Source organism: Pinus tabuliformis, chromosome 6, assembly GCF_031772625.1.
Source record: "Pinus tabuliformis cultivar Carrire ecotype Pingquan chromosome 6, CPIR1, whole genome shotgun sequence".
Taxonomy (NCBI): Eukaryota; Viridiplantae; Streptophyta; class Pinopsida; order Pinales; family Pinaceae; genus Pinus; species Pinus tabuliformis.
In genome coordinates, this window is record NC_142292.1 from 1,094,286,488 (window position 1) to 1,094,305,051 (window position 18,564).

The following is an 18,564-nucleotide window of genomic DNA, read 5'->3' on the forward strand; positions in this document are numbered from 1 at the left end:
GCAATGTAATGGTCTAAGACCTCCAACAAATGTCCTAAAAAACGGTCCATGCCCATACCTTGGAGCAAGGGGTCCACATGAAGTATAGGAATGACTTTTTAAGTCAAAAATTAGTCTCAAAACCACTGAACAGTTGCAATGACATCCAATAGAAAGGTGTGACCTCCTTCAAAATAGTTCAATAAAAGCCTCAAAAAATACTCCAATAACCCCACATAATGCTCCAAAGCATAGCCCATGGTCATACCTGTGAAAATTCGGAAACCCGAATCCTATTGCAGCAACTGATGTTATTTCTTCTCTTTGTTAATTAAACAAATTAAATGTTGTGTGCTACGGCAAATATCGAAACAAATACATTGTAACCTTCATAAAATAAATACTACGGAAGAAATAAAATCGTTGGAAGAATAGATGCACACACACACAAATACACAGTTATTTTTGGACTAAGTCCCAGGAAAAACCCAACTAGGGAAAATCAGTGCAGCAGCAGAGAGTTTTAATATTATGCAGTAGTAAATTTGAGTACAAGACTATGGATGCTCAAATCTAGCAATCCATACAGAGAATTGACTGATAATAAATCTACTGAGAAAAATCTCACTCCCACAGGCGATCCGACACTGACCTTGGCTCAAGTTAAGTTGCTCTTTGTTGCCATTGCGCAGTCACTCCGTCAGCCTACACAGTATTGCGCCCTCACAACTCGGAACTACTTTCCCTCTCACTATCTGATCAGCTGCTCTCTGGAAGATGGATCCTCTTGGCCTCCAGACTCACTCTCTAACTTGTTGCACTAAATCACTGCTTCTCCCCAGCAAAATACAGAATCCCCTCTGAAGCACTACGCTGCCTCTCTGTGGCACTTACTGCCTCTCTGCAGTGCACTCACCAGAACTGGAAAAAATTCCTTCAGCCTTACTATCCCTGCCCCTCTCTCATTGCTTTGAGCTCACTAGCTCTCTCTCCAGCAACTCAACGCTGCTACTTTGGAAATCGAATTGTTGGTGTGTGTTCTCCAAGCCCCATCGAGTTTCTTCTTATAATCTCTCGTTGAGACATCAACAACCATGATTAAAACTTAATCGATGGCTAAGATTAACTAGAACTCGATCCAAGTCTTTTTCTAGAAGATTCTCACCATGACTTAATTAATACCCTTTAATTAATCATATTTCCTAAGTTTAGACTTAGGAAATATTAAAAACTAATTAATTATTTTAATTAAGTCGTCTCTAGGTGGAATTTCTAGAAACGATTTTTGGGTTTTGGAGAATACATGTATTCTAGCCTCTCCACCAAATTTCGTGGCTAGAACACATCCGATGCTACAAAAACTAACACTCCCTCTTAGCGAGGAATGTGTTATAGTGCTGCAACCCACTGAAGCAACACCCTGTCTCTGAACCACCTCTTGTCACGTCGTTGATATCTGGCTACTGTGCCCACCAGCTACTGCGCAGCTCTGATAGACGTATCTGTGCTGTTGTTGGCCCTGTTGAACTGCTGCCAACACTACATCTGCATTGCAACTCCCTCTCCATCTGTTGTTGTTGCAACTGCAACAATTGCAATTGAAAAGCATCCAAAATACTTAATCAATTGTGATCAATATGATGCATCTGTCTCCCTAGTCTCTGACTGCTGCTAGTCTCTGCGTTATTGTTGACTCTTATCTATGCCAACTGCACTGTTGCCAACTTTGCACTGTGCTACCCAGTATCTGACTGCTACTAGCCACTGCATCTGTCACTTGGGCATTTGACTGCACCATCTGCCACTGATCCATGCTGCTATTGAAACACTGTGGGCTCCCACAGTAAGGTTCTGATTCAAGAGGTGGACCTCCTCAAGAATCTTGCCCATCTTGTAGCTCTCTAGGGCTACAAAACCATATCAGCCCACCTCACTCCCGGAGGTATATCGATGATCATGGAAAACTCTTCCTCCAATCTGGAGGACAACGTGTCGATCTCTGCATGAGTTGCTGCCTAGTCCTGCTTCTCCTCCTTTTCCTTCTTCTTGAGAAGACATTGGGTGCTGTAGTGGCCAAGCTCACCACATTTGAAGGATTTGAATTTGGGAAGGTCCTTCTTTCTCCTGCACTGCTCCTGCTGCCCCTTTGATGTGAGGGCCACATTCTCCTCTTCCTTCACTTACTTTGTCCCACAGTTGTTGCTGCTACCACTGATGGCCCTCTTCACCAAATCTTGCCTCATCTCCTCCTGCTGCAGATCAGCCCACATTCAATCCCACTCTGGCAACTTGTCTTTGCCCAGAATACTCTAGACGAAGACCTGCCAGTCTTTGGAAATGTTGTTTAGAGCTAACCGCACCAATTCTGTAGGTTGGGGCACTGACCCTACTGCAGATAGTTGGTCTCGGACATCCTGAATCCTAGTGAAGGGGTCTATGCGCTCCCCTTTCTGCATCCTTGTACATCTCAGCTTTTCCTCAAGATACATCTTTCGCTGCTCGAAAGATCCCTGGTATAGCGTAGTGAGAGCTTCCCACATCTGCTTGGTAGTATCTTTGCCAGCTATGTGAGACACCATGTGATCTCGAACCCCATCGAGAATCAACCTCTTTGCTTTTTCCATCTCCTTCTTGTAGGCCTTCAGCTAATCTGCATAGGTACAGCTACCACTTATCGATGTAGGCTTTGAGATCGTATTCATCTAGAAGACAAGAAATTCTTGCCTTCCAGATCACGTAGTTGGAGGCTCTGTCCAACCGATCCTGATCTCTCAGCCCTGCTGATGCCATCTCTGGAAAAAGTCGAACTCCTCTTCTCCTCTGCGCAGTTGCTGACTGGCTCTACACACTCCCTGCTAGAGTGGGCAAATATGCTCACAACTACTATTACTCTGCAGTGAAAGAAGTTACCTGAGGAAATAATTCCCTCTATTTGTGCTCTTCCTTCCTCCTGACGCTATTTTGCACTAGCAAACTAATGCAAAATAACTACGTCCCAGCTGAAGATCTTCTTTGCAACGAAAATACTGCTTCTCCCTCTACCTTTGGTAATCTTTGATCTGGAAAATTTATTCTCTGTCGACTCTCTCAGAGAAATAAACTTTTCCTCAAAAATTTCCCGCCTGGCCAAAGGGACTGCGCAGCCCCTAGGGTTTCAAACAACTGCTTACTTAGTGCTTCGAAGCTCCTTCTCCAGCCTGCAATTGAGCTCTCTGAATTCAATCTGTTCTCTGATACCATGTAAAAATTTGGAAACCCGAATCCTATTGCAACAATTGATGTTATTTCTCCTATTCGTTAATTAAACAAATTATTTGTTGTGTGCTACAGAAAATATCGAAACAAATACACTGCCACACTCAGAAAATAAATATTGCAGAAGAAGTAAAAATGTTGGAAGAATAGTTGCGCACACACACAAATACACAGTTATTTTTGGACTAAGTCCCCGGAAAAACCCAACTTGGGAAAACCAATGCAGTAGCTGAGGGTTTTAATATTATGCAATAGTAAATCTGAGTACAAGACTATGGATGCTCAAATCTAACAATCCATACAGAGAACTGGCAATAAATCTAGTGAGAAAAGTCTCACTCCCACAAGTGATCCGACACTGAGCTTGCTTCAAGTTGAGCTGCACTTTGCTGCCACTGCGCAGTCACTACGTCATCCTACGTAGTACTACGTCCTCACAACTCAGAACTGCTTTCCCTCTCGCTATTTGATCAGCTGCTCTCTGGAAGATGGATCCTCCTGGCCTCCAGACTCTCTCTCCAGCTTTTGGCACTGAATCACTGCTTCTCCCCAACAAAATACGAAATCTCCTCTGAAGCACTGCGTTGCCTCTGTGTGGCTCTGTGCTACCTATCTGTGGCACTTACTGCCTCTCTGCAGTGCACTCACCGGAAATGGAAAAACTTCCTCTGACCTTAGTATCCCTGCCCCTCTCACTGCTTTGAGCTCATTAGCTCTCTCTCTGGCAACTCAGCGTTGCTACTCTGGAAATCGATCTGCCAGTGAAATCGAACTACTAGTATGCGTTCTCCAAGCCCCATCGAGTTTCTTCTTATAATTTCTCGTTGAGACATCAACGACCACGATTAAAACTTAATCGATGGCTAAGATTAACTAGAACTCGATCCAAGTCTTTTTCTAGAAGATTTTCACCATGACTTAATTAATACCCTTTAATTAATCATATTTCCCAAGTTTATACTTAGGAAATATTAAAAACTGATTAATTACTTTAATTAAGTCACCTCTAGGTGGAATTTCCAGAAACGATTTCTGGGTTTTGGAGAATACATGTATTCTATCCTCTCCACCAAATTCCGCGGCTAGAACACGTCTGATGCTACAAAAACTAACAAAGAATCCCATGAAGCATGATGAATTCTTGAACAAGTCAAAATTTGGGTCGTAAAACCCTCATAAAGCCAAGTGACGTCAAGATTTAATAGAATTAATCCTTATTTCAGTTCACTATTTTTCAGGATGATTTGTCCAGGGTACATTCACATCATCCCAAGCACACTAAGAGAGTGACACATCATCCATATTGCCCTTCCAAGTCATCCAAAGACTGCAATAAAACCCCACGGCTGCCATGTGTGCAAATTGGCCCTCAAACTATGTGAATATCTGCTCAGAAGTGACCAATAAGGACAGTGCTCAACAATGTTACATGTGACATGCAAAGGAGGTGTCCAAGTGTCCATAAACAACCCCAAAATTGCCTCAAGAGGTGTCACAAATGCCTTGATATACGTGACTCAAACAACGTGAGCTGCCTTGGGAAAAGTGAAAGTACTCAAAGATCAGAACGTAACCAGATCAAGCAGAGAGGCTATAATATGCTACAAACTGCTCTGTTCATTAAAAAATTACAAATGTACCCCTGCTAAAAGGAGGGGTAACAACTCCTTTTACAGGTTTTTAAACTGTAAAAAAATGGGGAATTGTCAAAGACTTTTATGCAGCAAGGAAGAATTGAGTTTAGGATGAGAACAAGAACACTGGTGGCAACTCCCATAAGGCAAGAGGTAGATTCAGGACACCAACAAGACCAGTAAAAGGACTTGTTAAGCTGAAACAAAATTGAAATGAAATACAGCACAATGCACGATTGCTTTAAGGATTGCAGAGTAACATCTATTAGGTCCAGATAGTGGAACAAAAGGGTGATAGGGACACAGGGAACACAACTAAAAATTACAGTATCACAAGCAAATAGAAAGCATCACAAAAAAACTACATATACAGTAAACATGGCAGAAAAAAAAACTCTTATTTAAAACCATCAGGACCAGGAAGAAAAACAGTTAACAGGATAAGGCTAACAAGGCAACATTATTAAAAGAATTTTCATGTAAAGGGAAAATGGAAATGCTAGGATTTCCTTCCCAGAGAGCACTTAACGTATTTGGCTACAGAATTGCCGTGATATCAAATATTGCACAGTTAACCTGAACTAAGAAAAAATGCATAATTCAAAAACAGTAAAAAAATATAGCCTCATAAAAATCTAAATATTTTCAATCCAAAACACTTCTGTCAAATAATCTTGTCAATATCACCTAAACTATCATTAAATCATGAAAAGTAAATTTTCTTTCAAGTATCAGAAAAGGAAGATTAATGTCTAGCCTTACGATCACTGACTACCCAAACCAATCAAACACAATCAAACAATATCACATAAGAACGTAAAAAACCATTCGTAGTCTGATATTAGCAACGAAATTATCCTATCAAACATTTCATGCTTAGAAACACTTACGGTGATTGATTCCAATACACAAATCATTCATTTTAGAAAATGACATGAATAAGAGATAGAGAATCATCAAAGATGGCAGCTAATAATTTACATTGCTTTACTGTAAAGGCAATCTAATATATTACATTAACTTACCCAGGTCTTGACAGGCATAAATCGCTCTTTGATGACCTCAACTTTAGGCTGCATTAAATTTTTCCCTTCCCTCTTGATGTCATCGCGCTACAATAGAAAGAGAGAGGAAGCATTCCATAAGAATTAATCGTACATTTATTCATTAATTACACTCATTCATGGCAGGCATACAGTATGAATGCCCTGCCTATCCAAGTGCAAACTTACCACATTGGTAAAAGTGCAAACACGGTTTCCTTTTGCTCATTTACTACACTAATTCTTTACAAAAATATTCTATGTCTGAAAGCACGCACTGGGGAGCCAAAAGCAATTTATCGTGTAAAGGTAAACTAGTCTACTTAAAGTAGCAACAAGCAAAGAATTGCTTCGCTTCATTTAGCTAATATTGTTAATGTTTGACTACAAGTTATAAAATTCAAAACGATGGCAGTGGTATAGATATATCATGAATGTAAAATTATAAAGTGTCATTTCATGTCTCCATTTACTATGTAATTCAGTTGATGGACAGAGAGTTGAGTCTACAGTTAGTGATCATCCAAGTTTTGAATTCTTGGTCAACTAGTATATAAAGATTTGAAAGAGACGTTGAGACTCAAGAGTTGGATCATTCCCGATAATTCCCCATGAGACTTGTGAAACACTACGAAGTACATTGATGGTCCTTACATTTTATAATAATACCCTACATCATTTTTTATTACTTCCATCTATGATTGTAACTATGTAAGTAGTAGATATGTGACGCACTGGTGATACCACCAATCTCCACATGTTAGACCTTTGCAACAAAGTCAGATCCACACTTGAGACAACACTTTTGTTCAAACCTGACACCCTCCACACTCTTTTAGTTCTCAATAGAGAACAGCCTCTCCTAGGAAACGTCCTGTATCCACATCTTCCACCATTTCCAGATCCATTCGATCATCAAGGAAGTCCTCCATTAGGGATTTCTTCACTTTGGCCTCAAATGGTAGGAGAGATTCACTGAGTGTCAGTGCAAATTTGAGGTTAGCAACTTCCCCTCCTCATCAACAGTTAATGACTCCTCCAGTGCTTGAGCACATCCTCCAAGAACCTCTAGTCAGGACATTTTTTTCAGGTTCCTAAGAATGTTCCTCTCTTTTTTGGACTCCCATCCTTGTATCTCTATCTATTTGTCTCTTTGAAGATAGATTTTAAATCCTAGGTTTTTGACCTTAGAGGATATATATGTTTTTATAGGAGCTAGACTTGCACTCCCACTACATATGTTTCTGGTGTAACTAGCGGTTCATTTGACCTATTTATGGTCACTTGTTGATCATTAATAAATTATATTTCCTTATTTTATTCATCTTCCTTGTACCTTCTCTTACCACACAAACTAGCACCTTTAGATTAAAGTCCAAGGATAGGGCACTAGCCTTCTAGAACTAGGAGTTTGGCCATTGTCACGTGACCAACTCTCCTCTGCACTTTAGGTTATGGTAAATGGAATACTAACTAAAGGAGGTTTCCTTATAAGTTACTAAGATTAATGTGTATGTGGTATGTATTGGGAGTATAAAAAAGCTTAGCAACAAGAACAAATACAGAAAAGAATGGAAATAAGTTTGTTGTGGGGGAATGACGAACAAGAGAGAGACTAGTGTGTTCATTAGTTTGGGCAATGCAGTCATGAGTAATCTCACAGGGCAATTTTATTAAAGAAATAGGGGAAGATAGGAAACCAAGTTGATGTGTACAAACAAACCCCAATTTTGGTTGGTATATCTTACAAATTGATGGTAGAGAAGATCTTCACGGGATCTACTACTCAAAACAACAATAAAGGGTGGCCTTTGTACAAAGATTGCTTATAAATACATCTAATCAAAGGATCTAGAATGTATAATGTTCTCCTGCCTAATACAAATGGCACAAAGGGGAACAGGTAGGTAAATTACTTGAATCCTCTCCAATAAGATAAAGGTACCTTTTTTGGCCCTAATGTTGTCTTCTTTCATCCATACTACAAAATGACTTCCAATGGAGAGCCTAGAATATATGGCTAAACATGTAGAAACCATACTAACATTTATCCATCACTTAGACAAAATAAAAAACAAATAATTCTTTAAATCTTGGAGCTAGCTTGCTCACAAGTTCCTTTATTCCTGTTATAGCAAAATTATAGCAAAATCTAGCACCGAGTGCAAATTCTTACTAGGTGACCTAGGAAATGTGCAACACATGGGAGTGTTAACACTGTCACCCCAGTAACAACTCTCCTTGATTCAGTCATGGACACAATTCAACACAAGGGAGGCTTCCCTAGTAGGTCTTAGGGATCAAGTAACCTAAGGAAATTAAGCTAAGTGCCCCTAAGGATTTGTTACCCCCTTTCAACAAGGTACAAATGAGCACTTTCATTTTTGTGGCAGCACCATTGTAAGCCCAAGAGTGCAAGTCAAAATCCATGTATTAGCCATGTTAGATGTTCTTATGTGAGAGTGTGTCCTAGATCCCCGGTGGTGCGGATGGTCATGGCCAGTCTTCTTAGCTTCATTTCCATGGTGCTTTGTTTTATGGCACTATTGACATCCCCCTGGTGGGCAATAATGACCTGCTTTAATGGGCATTCTTATCTCCTGTAGCAGTATGTGAGTATCATGGAAGTGGATCTATTATGACTCATGATTTACGAGACCACTAAGTGTCTGCAATGTTCCAAACTTAAATAAATAGTGATATGTAAAGAAAAAACGATTTATAGTACAAAATTTTTAAATAATCAGAAAATGCTCATAAAAACTCTGGAATTAAGAATCAACTGAGCCATTTTATTAATCAATGGAGCAAGTACAATAGTATGGAGGAAAGCACCTGGGCTTGCCTCAATGGCAAGCATGATAGAACCTAGGTGATAGTACAATGATCTCAAATGCTGGAAATGACTGCTCCTCTAATGCTTTGCGCTACCCAAAAAACTTCACTGCTGCTTGGAAAGGGACTACAAGAAACTCTTCCTCCGGTGCTCAGAAAATGATGAAACTTCAGCCACAAACTCCTTGGCCAAAGCCCTCAAAAACCCAAAAAGCGTTTGGTCCGATTTGGACTACCCAAACCGACCCCTAAAGGCACTATTCAATCCCCAACAATTCTACAATGTCTGCTGCAAAGATACGGCTTAAAACCCCACCTCCGGTGCTCAAAAAATTATGAAACTTTATATTTGGGATCCTTGTCAAAAACTCAGAAAAACCCATAAAGGATTTTCGCTGGTTTAGATTTCTGGAATTCGACCCCCTTGGAGCCCAACCTCAACTGCAACTACAAAACTCGACCTGCTGGAAACTACCTGTAAATCCTCCTGGAAATGCCCCCAAAGTGTTGGGCTGACCCTTGCTATCCAATCCCTGACTTCCCAAGTGAGCTCTTGGCCTAAGACACCTGCTCCTAAGCTCCACGAAAAACTGCTAAGTGGCCTTTGCGTTGTCCCCTAGCCTAGCAATTCAAACTGTTGGAATGTTGGCTCTGTTGGCTGTAAAACTCAGCAAGAATGTTGGTCTATTGTTGCTATCTCATCTCTCTAACTCTCCGGCAAACAATCTAATCTCTGTTGGCCTCTATCTCCCTCTGCGTATTCTCTAGTTGCCCAAAAATACGCACTCCCTGCTCTGCGCTAGTTGGTGGTGCTATGTCACTGCCCCGGAACTCCTGAAATCCTTGTAGAACTGCCTCTCTAGGGCGGGCACGAATGGTCCCCCGAAGTAGAGGTTGAATCTCCCGCTTGAGAGATTCGTGGCTAAACAGCCGGTTGACTCAGCTAAACAGCAGAGTGAACAATCAAGTGATTTTGTTTGCAAGATGTATGAATGAATCCCAAAATGAGAGTTGCTCCCTCCTTATAACTCCTTGGGCCTCCCTTGCCTCATGTGGGCCCCTCCATCCACTTATTCGACTTTCCCTCCAAGCTATTCGAATGGGCCAATTCGAATTCCCATGTGGGTGGCCCCCACATTCCACTAGCAACCAAATTAAGTTGAATTTCCTCCTAAGACCCTAAGTCAAAAATGATGGGTTCTCTTCCTTAGCCAAAATAGTGCAAAATTGTGTAGCAACACCCTGTTACAAATGTGTTTGAGAAGGGACATGACAGTCCTCCCCTCCCAAATGTTGCTTGCCCTCAAGCAACCTCAAAGTTGGGTGCTCCAATATGTGCTCACCCTCCCAAGTGGCATCCTCATCTGGCAAGTTCTTCCAACACTCCAAAAATCGCTTGTCCTCAAGCAATGCCTGAACGAGCATCCTCTCTAACTATTGCTCCCCACTATCACTGAAATATGTACCAGGGTCCCAGATGTGCCACTATATTGTCCCTGACCTCAGCACTATCCTGATATGAAAGAATCCTTCAATACCAGGATCCCAAGCCATCCTATCCAATATGAAGCTCCCCTCACTCCACTCACTATCCTGCCAGGTGCAAGTACCAAAAGTCCCTTGCTCCATCAGTGACTCGCTAAAGCCCAATGGAAGACCTGTATGATCTCCCCCTGCAGTAACCCGATGCATCCCTAAAGGTTATTGAGCTATGAAGAGCTGTGATGCCCCCATTACCTGCTAGTCCCAGAGTGGTGCCACCATGTTGACGCTGCGCTACTCTGACTATGTCATACTCCCCATCGTGCGCAGACAGTGTCCTCTCCTGGAGCTCGATGGTGGAATACTGAAAGAGGCGAGACACATCCTGCCTGGGCATCTCCATGGCACCAAGGCCTACCCATCCAAATCTAACTCCAAACCTGTGTAGCAATAGAGAATGTCTTCCTCCCCATATGATGAAACCCTCTGTGAACCCCCATGTGTCATCCCAAGAGCGAACTATATCACTCTCTACCACGACTCCACTCATCACGAGTGATCTATCGATCAACTGAATCCCTGCATCCCATAGGCAGACTTGTTGTGGCATAGCCCTGACAACTGATGGAATCCCTCTGGCCCTCATCTCTAGTCCCTGCATGCCACCCATATATATGCTCCATACATCATGAACTAATATGAGGCATGCTAAATTGTCCAGTGCCTGCCACTGTATAATACTGATGACCACTGGAAACCACATGTGCAAAATAGCTACCCCCTGAATGCAACCAATCGATGGGTATCTGATACGCACAATCGACTCAATGTATGCGGATCCATCCCGCTCCTGCCAACCATCGCCATTGGTTCAACTACCCACCCCCTATAGAATGTGTCGATACAATGTCGGGAATCCAAATACATACTGGACAACTATCTCTATCGTACACGATATCCTCTACTCATGCATGGTCCAAACATGCCCTGTGGAAAGAGTGAAACATGTCTCCCCTGTGAGCAGCTCCCCAGGCATAGGATCAGTGATGAATAATATGCCATCTCTGTCGGTGATCACCTCATCCCTTGACTTGTGGCAATCAACTCGCGCACCAACTCGATGCCCCTGCTGAGAAGTCTCCCCTCTATCGCACCAAGTGTCATCCAAATATCTTGGGTGAACTCCCCACCCCCTACTGCTCGTGCCCAGAGTGTCAAAGGACAACAACCAGATCGCTCGTTCCTGTAACTGACGTAGAAGAGGGTCAGGAGTGTGAGTCCCTGCGGATACCATCAAGTATCGCTCATCTGAGTCCCCATCGATCTTGGGTGAACTACACCCAAAGGTATGCCCGATATCTCCATCCATGGGTGTCCCTGGAGGCAACGCTCCAAGACCTCGTTGTGCAGCACCATACACCTTTGCATACCACCGATCATCCCAGTACTCCTGGACATGCCATTGTACACCACGACCTACCCCTGTACACTGTACGATACCCTCAACTGCAGCTATGCCATCTTGTATCATCTTGCTTCCTACCTGTGTAACTGCACCTGTCACTCCCCACATGTACTCACTGCGATGTGAGGCACTCCCACTCTGCACCATAGTCCAACACACTACAGCACATTACCTGTGAAAATTCCTGAATCTAACACATCAGAAACCCCTACTGCAATTTCTGGTTTACTATCTCCTACTTGTTCTTTACATTAACAAGTTATTTAATTGCATAAATATTGAAGTAAACACAAATGCAGCCTTCACAGATATACAGATCATGCACTGAAGTAAACAAAAACAATAACACAAGGGACACCGTTATTTTTGGACAATCGTCCCCAGAAAAACCCAATGCGAGAAAACCAGTGCAACAGATATGAGGGTTTTATTATTAAGCAAATTTCGTGAATAAAACTAGGGTGCCAAAAATGGTTCACCCAACAGAGAATGTCCTCGGCAGTAGTACCTCTATCCGAAGACAGATATTCCGGCAAATTAGCAACCGAATGATCAAACCCACAATGACTCTGATTGTTCCTTGTGTTGGACAGCGAAAGCTACTCCAAGCATTGTTCTAGAACTGCGTCACCCTCTCCTGGCTGATATGCTCTCAGTCTGCCCCACAGAATCTCCCTAGCAATGCCTCTGAAGCCCAACATCAACCTCTACAACCCTCTGCACTGCCTGCATCAGCCTCTACAGCCTCCTGCATCCTCTGCGTCAGTTCCTTCTACCTCAGCATCATCCCTTCTAGGGCCTACAATGTCTCTCTTGGCACTATGCTACCTCTCTGCTATGTATTCTTCAACCTTGGATGGAAATCCCTTTGTTGAACTGCCCATCACTGCAACTGATCACTAACTCGATTTCCTCAACAAACCTCGCCCCAAAAAATCGAATTCTTGATCTCTCTTGGTGTGTCTCCATCTGACCCTCAAGCCTCCTCTTATATTTTTCCTGTTGACGATTCAACGACCGAGATTAAGTCCCTAATCAACGGTTAAGATTAGAATTGGCTTGATCGTCATCACTTAGAACTTTCTCACCCATATTATATTAATACACATCAATATTTTTTTCGTAAGTTTAGACTTAAGAACCCATTAAAAATTAATTATTTTAATATCTCTTCATCCAGGTGGAATTTCTCCAAATGATTTATGGGTCTTGGAGATCTCATGTGCCTTAGCCTCTCCACCAAATTTCAAGGCTAGAGCACATCTGATGCTACCAAAAATCAACACTTTCCTCTTAGCGAGGAATGTGCTCTAGCAATGCTTCACCATAGAAACATCACACTGATCCTCCGCATCGGTCCTCTGTGTTGATGTTAGGCCTGCTGCCCCACATCCACTGCACCGTTGCTTCCTTTACTGCTACCCATGACACTGCCACTGCCACTGCTACATCTATACTACAACTCCCTCTCAACATGCTACATCATGCTGCCCATAGCACTGCAACTCAGTTACCGAGAAGTAAGTAACTGACTTCACCCAAACACTGACATGCTAGTCAATCTGGAAGCCTCATGATGCTGAAGCCACTTCTGCTGCTATCCTGTGCTCCCTCTGCTGCCACTGTGCTGCTGCAACCTCTTTTGTGCCTCTCACACTGTTGCAACCTCCACTGCGCTACTATAGACTTCTGCACTCTAGCACTGCCTTGTCGCTCCATCACACCTTGCTCCACCTGACACCTGTCATCATGCTATTATTGTTAAGGGCTCCTGTAGCCAGATGTGATCCAAGAGTTTGGGCACCTCAAGGATCCTACCCTTCTTTTGTAGTCCTCTCGACTATAGCTCTATGTCTCCCCACCTCTTCTCTAGAGGCGCATGAGCACTCATGGCACAATCGTCATCAGTCTCGACATCCTTCTCCACCTTTGCTAGAGCAGCCTTTGAGTCGGAAGCTTCTCCCTTGCCTTTCTTCATGGTGCACTGAGATGCATAATGTCCCAGCTCCCCACAATTGAAGCACTTAACCTTGGAGATGTCTTTCTTCTTCCTCTTCTGAACCCCTTACAGTCCCGCAGATGCTAGAGTTGTATCCTCCTCCTCCTCTTTCTTGATTCAAACTCCCTTATCGCTACTCCCTACCTTGGTCAATCTCTTGAGCTCTTCCTGTCGAAGAGCTACCCACATCTCCTCCCAACTGGGGAGAGTCGCTCTGCCCAAAATGCTTTGGACAAACGTCTCCCAATCCTCGGAGACTGCATTTAGAGCAGTCCTGACCATGAACTCTGGATCCGATGTAGACCCCACAGAAGTAAGCTGGTCGCGAATTCCTTGCAACCTGAGAAGGAACGGATCTATCTCCTCTCCTTTCTGCATCTGATATGACCTCAACTGATTTTCTAATAACATCTTCCGCTACACGGAAGAGCCCTAGTATAAGGTGGTCAGCATCTACCACATCTCCCTTGCTGTGTTCTTCTTAGCAATATGTGGTATGACATGATCTTTGACCCCGTCTAGGATCATGCATTTCGCCTTCGCCTCGGCCTCCTCATACTTCTCATTTGCATTAGGGTCAACTGGGACAGCTACAGTTTTCAAGGCATAGTCCTTGATGCAATGTTTATCCAGGATTGCCAGGATCCTGGCCTTCCAGATGACAAAATTGGAAGCCCCATCCAATCTGTCCTGATCCCTCAATCCATTTACTGCCATCTCTACTCCTCTTCTCTAGACTCCCTCTGAGTCCTGATTTCCCTCTCGGAAATCCTCCGGCCAACTGTCGAATCACTCCTCTCCAATCCTCCTTTGCCACTGCAACTCGGATCTAGATTTCTTAGCTAGAAATCTGTCAAGGTAGTGCTTCCCTCTACCTTGGTTTAGTCTCCTTAGACACTGTTTTGCACTCACAAAAACAACGTCCCACCAGCTCCACAAATCAAAATATGCTCAGCTCCCTTAGCCCCGGCAACTGAAGAATCTAAGCCCTTCTGGCTCTGCGCAATCACAGTGAGAGCTAGATCAGCTCCTCTTGGCCACTGTGCCAATCCTTCCTAGCTGAGAAAGATGACTTGGCAATGTGTATGCCTGATCTATACCCCTTTTCCTTTGTGCTGGCCTGGATACTTGACGCAGCTACTGCGTGGGCTCCTCCTAGCTACTACATCACCTTCACCTGGCTCAGAGTGCTGACGCAGGCACTACGTGAGCCTCTGTGTCACCTTCTCTGCACTGCATCACTCCTCCTTCTACGTCTCTGGCTCTGGAACAGCGTTGTCTCTCGAGACAGTTGTTTCTCTACTGCAAATTCTCAGATTTCCTCGGCTGGTGTCTTCAATCGCATCTGATCTACAATCCCTCTGATACCATGTCAAGATTATTGAATCTAACACATCAGAAACCCCAACTGCAATTTCTGGTTTACTATCTCCTACTTGTTCTTTACATTAACATGTTATTTAATTGCATAAATATTGAAGTAAACACAAATGCAGCCTTCACAGATATACAGATCATGCACTGAAGTAAACATAAACAATAACACAAGGGACACCGTTATTTTTGGACAATCATCCCCGAAAAAACCCAATGCAGGAAAATCGGTGCAACAGATATGAGGGTTTTATTATTAAGCAAATTTCATGAATACAACTAGGGTGCCAGAAATGGCTCACCCAACAGAGAATGTCCTCGGCAGTAGTACCTCTATCTGGAGACAGATATTCCGACAAATCAACAACCGGATGATCAACCCCACAGTGACTCTGATTGTTCCTTGTGCTGGACAGCGAAAGCTGCTCCAAGCACTGCTCTGGAACTACGTCACCCTCTCCCGGCTGATCTGCTCTCAGTCTACCCCACAGAATCTCCCCAGCGTTGCCTCTGAAGCCCAACGTCAGCCTCTATAGCCCTCTGCACTGCCTGCGTCAGCCTCTATGGCTTCTTGCGTCAGCTCCTGCTGCCTCTGCGTCAACCCTTCTAGGGCCTGCGCTTTCTCTCTTGGGACTACGCTACCTCTTTGCTATGTATTCTTCAACCTTGGATGGAAATCCCTTTGCTGAACTGCCCGTCGCTGCAACTGATCACTAACTCGATTTCCTCAGCAAACCTCACCCCAAAAAATCGAATTCTTGATCTCTCTTGGTGTGTCTCCAACTAACCCTCAAGCCTCCTCTTATACTTTTCTTGTTGACGATTCAACAGCCGAGATTAAGTCCCTAATCAATGGCTAAGATTAGAACTGGCTTGATCCTTGTCACTTAGAACTTTCTCACCCATATTACATTAATACACATTAATACTTTTATTTTCAGAAGTTTAGACTTAGGAACCCATTAAAAATATTAATTATTTTAATCTCTTCATCCAGGTGGAATTTCTCCAAATGATTTTTGGGCCTTGGAGATCTCATGTGCCTTAGCCTCTCCACCAAATTTCATGGCTAGAGCACATCCGATTCTCCCAAAAATCAACACCACCATGCATCTCCATGCCCACCTATAGACCACTGCTCAACGCTAGATGCTCCCACACTATCATGTCCCTTCTCAAACACATTTGTAACAAGGTGTTCCCACACATTTTTGCACAATTTTGGCTAAGGGAAAGAACCTAGCATTTTCGACTTAAGGACTTAGGAGGAAATTCAACTTAATTTAGTTGCTAGTGGAAGGTGGGGGCCACCCATGTGGGAATTTGAACTAGGCCATTCGAATGGTTTGGAGGGAATTTGAAGTGTTGGATGGAGGGGCCCACGTGAGGCAAGGAAGGCCCACAAAGATAAGAGGAGGAGAGAGCTCTCATTTGGATTCATTCTTATACCTTGCAATCAAAATTACTTGATTGTTCGCTCTGTTGTTTAGCTGAGTCAACCGGCTGTTTAACCACGAATCTCTCAAGCAAGAGATTCAACCTCTACTTCGAGGGACCATCTGTGCCTGCCCTAAAGAGAGTTCAATAAGTATTTTAGGAGTTCTGGGAGTGTGTACAACACTACCATTCAACCACAATAGGGAGTGCGTATTTCTAGCTAGCTGGAGAATACACAGGGGGAGTTTGGAGCTATTAGTGATCAAGCATTTGCCGGGAGAGTTAGAGGATTGGGAGAGCAACAAAGGGTCAGCCTTTCTTGTGAGTTTTGGAGCCAATAGAGCCAAGATCCCAGCAATTCGATTTACAGTTACCCGGGGCCTACGTAGAGAGCCACCACTAGGCTCACGTGGGAGTTGGAGGAAGGAATTGTAGAGTTGGAGTTGGCCTGGGAGAAGTAGGAGATCACTTGGAGGGCCATTTGAGGAGGATTTCTGGAGTTGGGAGAGCAGATATTGACAGGATCAGTCACAACAATAGAATTCGAAATTGGAGGAGGTTCAAACTGTGAAAGGTCAATTTTGAAGGTTGGAACCAATGGAAACCCATTCTGGGTTTTCTGGGTTTTGGGCAAGAATTACACTCTTAATTTTATAGAATTTTATGGGCAGATATAAGGGGTCAAACAAGGGTCCCAACTCAGCCAGCAGCTAGAGGAGCTAAGGGGAATTTGGGCCAAAATTCCGAGGTCAAAATTTCGCCAATTCCTTTGTGGGCTTTTGTGGGTTTAGGCCAAGGAGCAAGGAGCTGAAATCTCATAATTTTCGAAGCACGAGAAGCAATGATTCCAGCCCTTCGAAGTCAACAGACAAAGCAGTTTTCTGGGGCAACGCAATTCAGTTTGGTGCAGCAGTTGTAGCAACCTTTAGTTCAACATTTTCTCACCTGGGTTTTGTCAAGCTTGTCTAGTGAGACAAGCCCAGGTGCACCATTCTGTTTTACTATTGTATTTTGCTCCTGAAGAAGTAATAAAATGGCTTAGCAGTTCTCTATTTCCAGTGTTTCCGTCGGTGCTTAATGTATATTTCGTTTTTCTGATTGTTGGATTGTTTGCATGTTTTGTATATCACTTACATTCCTATTTAGGATCATTACACACACATCCCTGGATATGATGGCCTAGAGCTATGTCTCTACATGTTAGGCCACACCCGATCAGTATCATCACCTCCACCATCGCATCATTAACCCTGTCGATGAATGGATCTTCCTTCCAAATCCCCCCTGAGAGATCCGAAAAGTGACTCTCCCTATGTGTCAGTAGTGATGCCACCACTACTCTGCTCCTCTGCGTCCTCTGTGCCCCACACAAAATTGAAGAGCCCCCAGCTCCATGCAAGGCACCATCTGGTGGCCTGCCAATGCCACCTCCTCCGACAAACTCCTGCCAGAGTATGCTGATCACCCAGTGATCTTGTGTACAAATGCCATACCAAGACAACCAAAAGAGTTTGTCCATAAACTAGTCGGCCACTGGTGCTGACCGAGACTCCCTTAGCGAATGTGCATGCTCAACTGCTAGGTCAACTGCACCACATCCCAGTTGTAGTCAACCGACATACATGGGAAATGATAAGTAGTCCCTCCCGAATCCCAATGCCACTCAGGGCTTCCAGCATCCCTAGTGCCTGGAAATGCTTGCTGAGCTCCACTTGGGTCCACTACCATCTCCATAGTCCACTCCACCAAGTACCAACTCAAAATCTCTCGCCACCCAACCCTAAGAGAGGGATCGAATGCACGAACTCTTGCACATAGAACAACCCCAACATGTGGGTGTTGCCCCTTGTGCAACTCAGGTCATCTCATCTCGCTATCCTGGTCAATACATACAATCTCACTAGGTGCTCTGTCTCCCTCTGTCCAATGGGCGAAGGTAACCTAACAGTTGCCAGCCCTGTCTATGTATGCCCGAAGAGGATTGCACTCACGCTCCAACGTGCACTCTAGTTGCACCAGTAGGGAATCCAACTACTCCCCAACGTGAGTCAATTTGGCCGT

General features: G+C 43.6%; 1 protein-coding gene across 3 annotated transcripts in view; it reads right to left on the bottom strand.

The window, feature by feature from the left end:
* Window positions 1–18,564, bottom strand: part of LOC149262730 (coiled-coil protein) — a 382,714-nt gene that overhangs the window by 100,076 nt on the left and 264,074 nt on the right. For all 3 annotated transcript variants that reach the window (XM_089425113.1, XM_089425116.1, XM_089425111.1), the window contains exon 4: window positions 5,894–5,980. In XM_089425113.1, coding sequence (XP_089281239.1) covers window positions 5,894–5,980 — 87 coding nt within the window. The remainder of the gene's footprint in view (window positions 1–5,893; window positions 5,981–18,564) is intronic.